This window comes from Alosa pseudoharengus, unplaced genomic scaffold, assembly GCF_046254945.1.
Source record: "Alosa pseudoharengus isolate Yale_2024_CS ecotype anadromous, Long Island Sound unplaced genomic scaffold, YU_APseudo_1.1 YU_APseudo_1.1_scf_21, whole genome shotgun sequence".
Classification (NCBI taxonomy): domain Eukaryota; kingdom Metazoa; phylum Chordata; class Actinopteri; order Clupeiformes; family Clupeidae; genus Alosa; species Alosa pseudoharengus.
The window spans coordinates 4,833,035-4,840,534 of NW_027468674.1; the positions used below are offsets into that span (position 1 = coordinate 4,833,035).

The 7,500-nt window shown below is 50.3% G+C and overlaps 2 protein-coding genes across 2 annotated transcripts in view; one reads left to right on the top strand and one right to left on the bottom strand.

The window, feature by feature from the left end:
• LOC143138686 (cerebellar degeneration-related protein 2-like) overlaps positions 1 to 2,610 on the top strand; it is a 22,250-nt gene extending 19,640 nt beyond the window's left edge. Inside the window, exons 5-6 of the mRNA XM_076299105.1 lie at positions 857 to 1,094; positions 1,855 to 2,610. Of these exons, the coding sequence (XP_076155220.1) occupies positions 857 to 1,094; positions 1,855 to 2,610 (994 nt within the window). The remainder of the gene's footprint in view (positions 1 to 856; positions 1,095 to 1,854) is intronic.
• A 4,687-nt stretch (positions 2,611 to 7,297) lies between these two features.
• LOC143137490 (rho GDP-dissociation inhibitor 1-like) overlaps positions 7,298 to 7,500 on the bottom strand; it is a 7,920-nt gene continuing 7,717 nt past the window's right edge. Inside the window, exon 5 of the mRNA XM_076297718.1 lies at positions 7,298 to 7,500. This exon is cut by the window's right edge and continues 267 nt beyond it. The gene's annotated coding sequence lies outside the window, so the exon portion shown is untranslated.

Genomic DNA, 7,500 nt, shown 5'->3' on the forward strand with positions numbered 1-7,500 from the left:
CATAACATATACATACACACACACACACACACACACATAACATACACACACACACACACACACATAACATATACACACACACACACACACACACAAATATGAAGATTATGATTATGAAGATAATGATAATGATAATCTTCATAGTCTGGGACAGGTTCTCAGGTTTGTGGGTCTGGCTCTCTGGTTTTGGTTCTTAGGGTTCCTCTCTCCCAGGTACGAGGACTGGCTCTCTGGTTCTAGTTCTTAGTTGTGGTTCTGGTGCTGAGGGTTCCTCTCTCTGTCCCAGGTACGAGGACTGGCTCTCTGGTTCTAGTTCTTAGTTGTGGTTCTGGTTCTTAGTTGTGGTTCTGGTGCTGAGGGTTCCTCTCTCTGTCCCAGGTACGAGGACTGGCTCTCTGGTTCTAGTTCTTAGTTGTGGTTCTGGTGCTGAGGGTTCCTCTCTCTGTCCCAGGTATGAGGACTGGCTCTCTGGTTCTAGTTCTTAGTTGTGGTTCTGGTTCTTAGTTGTGGTTCTGGTGCTGAGGGTTCCTCTCTCTGTTCCAGGTACGAGGACTGGCTCTCTGGTTCTAGTTCTTAGTTGTGGTTCTGGTGCTGAGGGTTCCTCTCTCTCTCCCAGGTACGAGGACTGGCTCTCTGGTTCTAGTTCTTAGTTGTGGTTCTGGTGCTGAGGGTTCCTCTCTCTGTCCCAGGTACGAGGACGGGTTCCTGGTGGTTCTGGTTCTTAGTTGTGGTTCTGGTGCTGAGGGTTCCTCTCTCTGTCCCAGGTACGAGGACTGGCTCTCTGGTTCTAGTTCTTAGTTGTGGTTCTGGTTCTTAGTTGTGGTTCTGGTGCTGAGGATTCCTCTCTCTGTCCCAGGTACGAGGACGGGTTCCTGGTGGCTCCAGCGGGAAGCGTGGACCTGGTGTCGGAGCGGCGGCCGCTGGACCAGGAGAACGAGCGTCTGCGTGGCACGGTCACGTCCCTGCGGGCACTGCTGGGCGGCGAGCGCGGGCGTCGCGAGGACGCGGAGAGGGAGTGCGCCACCGTGCTGCAGGAGTTCCAGAGGCTGGAGCAGCGCCTCCTAGGGGCCGAGGGCTGTGCGCTACGTGTGCAGGTCAGCAACGCGCACTAACACACGGGCCTCAGCCTCATCTGTGTCTCAGTCTCACCTGTCTCATTCTCACCTGTGTCTCATTCTCACCTTCACATCTGTATGTTATTCTCACCTGTGTCTCATTCTCACCTTCACATCTGTATCTTATTCTCTCCTGTGTCTCATTCTCACCTTCACATCTGTATCTTATTCTCTCCTGTGTCTCAGTCTCACCTTCACATCTGTATCTTATTCTCTCCTGTGTCTCAGTCTCACCTTCACATCTGTATCTTATTCTCACCTGTGTCTCAGTCTCACCTTCACATCTGTATCTTATTCTCTCCTGTGTCTCAGTCTCACCTTCACATCTGTATCTTATTCTCACCTGTGTCTCAGTCTCACCTTCACATCTGTATCTTATTCTCACCTGTGTCTCAGTCTCACCTTCACATCTGTATCTTATTCTCACCTGTGTCTCAGTCTCACCTTCACATCTGTATCTTATTCTCACCTGTGTCTCAGTCTCACCTTCACATCTGTATCTTAATCTCTCCTGTGTCTCATTCTCACCTTCACATCTGTATCTTATTCTCTCCTGTGTCTCATTCTCACCTTCACATCTGTATCTTATTCTCTCCTGTGTCTCAGTCTTACCTTTCTGTCTCACATGTGTCTCTTTGAATTATCTCACACCATCTCTGCATCTCTCTTATCTTTTCTCACCTTTGTTCCCTCTCTCCTTCCCTCTTCTCTCTCTCTCTCTCCTCTCTCTCTCTCTTAGGAGTTAGAGGCAGAGCTTCAGGAGATGCAGCAGTTGCGTAAGTCCCGCCTCTGCCTCCTGGGCCTATCAGGAAGCAGCATGGAGGAAGAGCCACTGGAACACACCCTGCTCAACTCCGCCCCGGAGACGGACACGCCCGAAGACACCATCGCCACGGCGAGCGCAGCCGGCGGCGGCGGCCAGGGCGAGGGCTCCGACGCGTCCGGCGGAACGGTCAGCGGTGGCGGCGGCGGCGTCCCGGTGCGTAAGAGCTGCAGCGACACGGCTCTGAACGCCATCTCGGCGAGGGACGCGTGCGGCCGGCGCCAGGGCAGCTACGCGCTCCACGCCAACGGCGTGCGCAAGCGCGGCATGTCCATCCTGCGGGAGGTGGACGAGCAGTACCACGCGCTGCTGGAGAAGTACGAGGAGCTGCTGGGCAAGTGCCGGCGCCACGAGGAGAGCCTTTGCCACGCCGAGGTCCAGACCTCGCGCCCCGTCTCCCGCGACCCCTCCATGCGCGAGTGCTGCCCCGACCCCCCGCAAGTCCAGCCCCCCCGCCCCGCCAGCCCCCCCCAGACGCCGTCCACCCCCGAGGCCCTGGAGGGCATCAGCCGGCAGGTGGAGGCGGTGGACAAGCGCCTGGGCCAGAACACGCCCGAGTACAAGACCCTGTTCAAGGAGATCTTCTCCCGCCTGCAGAAGACCAAGAGTGACCTCAACACCACCAGCAGCGGCAGCGGCGGCAGCAGCAAGGGACGCAAGGCTAGCAAGTGACTGAGATGCTAGCACACACACACACTTCAAACACACACACACACACACTACAAATACACACGTCATGTATATACACACACAGCAGCAGCAAGGGATGCAAGGCTAGCAAGTGACCGAGATGCTAGCACACACAAACACACACACACCTCACATACACACCTCACATACACACACAACTGACATACACACACACACAACTGACATGCAGTACAGCTGTTGTACAACACTACCATGCAAGTGCAAGTAACACATGTATACACACATACACACACACACACTACAAATACACACGTCATGCATATACACACACTACAAATACACATATGCACACACACACCTGACATGCAGTACAGCTTGTATACAACAGCACCGCCAAGGCCAGCACGGGACTCATACACTAGCATACACACACACACACACACACACACCACACATACAAAACTCCGGCCAAGGCCAGGAAGGTCCGCACGTGACTCCATCTTCCTCTCTTGCTCTACTAAAACTGTTTTAGCGTTTTTAAAATCATTATTTTTATTTTCATCACTGTGTATATTGATTTAGCCTTATAAAATGTTCTCTTGATGTTTATCAGACGTCGACGTGACGGGAATGATTTCTGTTGTCTCATTGACTGTAATTAGCCTAGCCTAGCGCTAACAGGTGTTTGCCTGTGTACCCCAGCGGTAGAGATGCTAGCGCTAACAGGCTCTTGTCTGCGTACCCTAGCGGTAGAGATGCTAGCGCTAACAGGCTTAAGCCTCTTACCTGCATACCCTAGCGGTGGAGATCTTTGGCTGTGCCAACCGCATTGACCAGTCGGTCATCTGTTCAGTCCTGTTGTCTTAAGGTAACTTGATTGCCCTCAGGGTCTCTGAATTGATGATGATGCACTCGTGTCATGTGTGTGAGGTGTGTACCTGCTGATCACCTCAGGATAAAACCTGAACGCTACCTGAGCTAAAGCTCACCTGTGCTAACACTGGACACGAGAAGACTTAACGCAGGTATTCTACACGCCAGCGTCACCTGAATGCTACCTGTGCTAAACCTCACCTGTGCTAACACTGGACACGAGAAGACTTAACACAGGTACTTTACACGCCAGTGTCACCTGAACTCAGGTAATCCGCTGCCTAGGCTTACCTTTCCCAATTTGCAAGAAAGGAGAACTCAACACGCTAGCTCACCTGAGAAGCATCAATCAGAGAGAATTCACTCAGATGTGATTACCTGTCCACAAGTGATTCAGATAAGTCAATATCACTAGCGAAGCATCAGGTAACTAAAGCTGAGAGATCACCTGTCCACAGGTATTTAAAACACACGTGTTTGTGCATTTTCAACACAGGTACCTCGGGCTTGTTCTAGCCTACTCTCTCTGAGCAGAGCCTCCTGCAGTCAGGGGAGACTCCAAGCTCCCCCCATCCATTAAAATATATCCCCACCTGTGTATAGGTCGCCAGGCAGGTTATACAGACCTCTAAAGCTGCATCTACCCACGTGTGGGTTGTCGACTGAAAGCAGAATTGCTGTGTTCAGGTGATACCGTTACCTATGTCAGGTGATATCTGCCATCCTGTGTCTGCGCTCTGGCATTATTAAACTTCACTCACTGGAATACCCGGTCAGACTGGTTTTGTTCTCCAAACGTGTTACAGACTCTGAGTTGTGCAGTTTTGTTATTATTAATATCTTCACTGACGTATCCTGACGTTCTGTAAGCTGCTCTGGGTAATCATTTCTAATAAATACACACATTTAAATCATTTCATGATCATGGCCTAGTACCACCTGGCGCAGAACGCACTCACTGATTGGACAATACCAGAACAGAAGCAAGCCTATTGGGGGACTCGACTTGGTGCAGCCGTCTTACGCTGACTGCGTAGCGTGATTATCTCTGAGATTCTGATACGTTTTCAACCATGCCGTAGGCACAACTCCGGTTTGAACATATCAGAATCTCAGAAATAATCACGTTATGCAGTCAGCTTAAGGTGGCTACAGGCGGCTACATCAAGTGGAATCCCCCTAATGTGTGTTGCATTCAGAAAGCTCCCTTGTTATAGCGTCTCTGTTCACTTTAAAAGTGTGCAACACTTCGGTTTATCTGTAGGATACTCATGGACACTACTACTGAAGTGTTGCACACTTATTTTGAACTATGTCAGTCGTTTGAAAAGATCTATTTTGACATGGATGTGTTGATCCAGAGCATTCCTTTAAGTACATATACTCTTTTGATCCCGTGAGGGAAATTTGGTCTCTGCATTTATCCCCATGCTAATGGGTGTTCTGACTTCTCATGTCCATGACAAACTGAAATCAGTCTTGTAAATGATCCTGTGAGCTGGAGAAACAACAAAATCAAAACATTTCCATTGAAATCACTGAGTAAAACACACACACACGCAAGTTTGTTCTGAACACTTTAATGTTGACACAGGCGTACAGTAATCTCCAACTGTGATGGATGTGAGAGAAATGACAAAGAAACCCTTTAAAAGATATGACAGACGCCCTTTAAGACAGATGGAGAGGAAAGTGGAGCTCGTCAGACAGGACTGACACACACGTTCTGGAGGACTGACACACACGTTCTGGAGGACTGACACACACGTTCTGGAGGACTGACACACACGTTCTGGAGGACTGACACACACGTTCTGGAGGACTGACACACACGTTCTGGAGGACTGACACACATGTTCTGGAGGACTGACTGTCAATCACATTCTGGAGGACTGACTGTCACACACATTCTGGAGGACTGACTGTCACACACGTTCTGGAGGACTGACACACACATTGTGTGGCCGAATCTCGTTGGCTGAAAGCAGGTGGTCTCACAGACGAGGCGTCATGGCGGGGTGTTAGCTCCATGTGGCGTCTGCCTTCACAAGACCACCTGGCACCGTCCAGTCAACAACTACATCAGACTAGTCGAGGGCTCTGATTTAACAGTTAAGACCGGGGTTTCAACAAGTCCACAAACACACACACACACACACACACACACTCTCCCAATAGGTTTGTTGATCGAGCACATCATATGGAAAAAAACTCAGCAGCTGTTTAGGAAGTTCCTTTCTGATGACTTCGAGGTAACAATCACCTCCCAGGTGTGTAGCACACACACATGTTCCTGAGGTTTGTACACGTGTGTGTGTGTGTGTGTGTGTGTGTGTGTGTGTGTGTGTACGTGTGTAGTTGCAGCCCTTGTGTGATATGTCTTGCGGGGTGTGTTATTAGTGGAGAGTGTGTAGCTTTTTTCTCTGCATTTTGAGATGAAGCGTCCTTGTCTGAGTGGCTCCCCCCAGTGGTGGGATGTAGTAAGTGCCACAGGAAGTGCCACAGGAAGTGTCAGAAGGCTGAAAGGGCGTCGGGTTGGAGAAGTGCCACGTGGAGCCGAAACGGTAAACAAAATGAACTAATCAATCAACCAATCAACCAACCTATCCACATCAAAACAGCTTTAAAATGATGAGGCCTACATTCGGCGGCGGCGGGCCCATGATTGGTGGAGTGTCAATCAAAACCGTCACCATGGCAGCAGCGTGAGACAGGTGGAGGCGGCGGCCAGCCTCCTGCTTGCCCAATGGCCGTCCCATTAGTGCAGTGCAGTGCAGTGCAGTGACCACCAGAGGGCGATACTGCACCACACACACTGCAGAGCCTCAATGGAAGAGATGGAGAGGTCAGAGAGACTGGTGGCAGGGGGTCCCAAAGCAGATTCCGACTAAAACAGGAGTTTAAAACACTCGCGAGGTGGAAAGGGAACCGAGGTTTAGACCGCGTGTATAATATTGTGTTGACGGGACCGCCTGAGAGGAGGAGGTGGCGTCGCGTGATTGGGCGTCCGTCGGACTGACCGTCGTCGTGGAGCTCGGAAGGCAGAGACGGGCGATTGCTCGCCACTCTTAAGGCCATGTGGCGAAAGGAAAACAAACAAAATAGGAAACTTAACGAAAGAGTGCCGCTAGTCTAAGCTGCTCACAACTCAAGAGAACACACACACACGCACACACACACACAGATCAGGGAACGCGAGACAGATGTTCTAGAAGTTTCCCCAGAAGGCTGGATATCATTTGCCAAGGGCTGGTCTTGAGGCCAAGGGAAGGCCGTGTGTGCGTGTGTGCGTGTGTGTGTGTGTGTGTGTGTGTGTGTGTGTGTGTGTGTGTGTCTGTACGGTGGGGGAAACAAAAAAATAACTGGTACAGTATTGGGGGGAATGTATACAACCAACGACAACAAGCAGCTGCACCAACGCCAGATCAACTGAACAAAACAAGGCAAATCATGGTAAAAAAAAAAAAATTAGAAAAGAAAAAAAAAAATGGAAAAATTCTAAGAGAGGAATGTTTGGGTCGGGATAGGCTGGTGGAGATCTGGGAGAGGAATGTTTGGGTCGGGTCGGAATGGCCCGGGGGTGGAGGGGTGAAGATCACTGGGGACACCCACGTCAAAAGCATCCATTTAACACAAGCATATGTTCACCTTTTATATACAAACAAACCAAAACACAAAACAACAGGATTGTGCACGTTTTTGTTTGTCTTCACATATAGATTTAAGATTTATGAAAAAAATCCTCTATAATCGGGAGGGAGTGTGTGGGGGGGGGGGGCACAATACAAAGAAGCAGTCGAGGAAAACAAAAAGGGAAGGGGGGGGGGGGTAGATGGAGGGGGGGGAGGGTAGATGGAGGGTGTTGATTGACTGTACGGACACTTGGACGGAGGGTGGAAACAAAAAAGCGCATTTCTTCCGTCATCACCAAGGAAACCAGAAATGCGTTCATGATGACGACAGACACGATGAGTAGACCGAGGGGGGGGGGGCATTTCACACAGGAAGAAAAAAGAGAGGGATGGAGGGAAGGAGGAG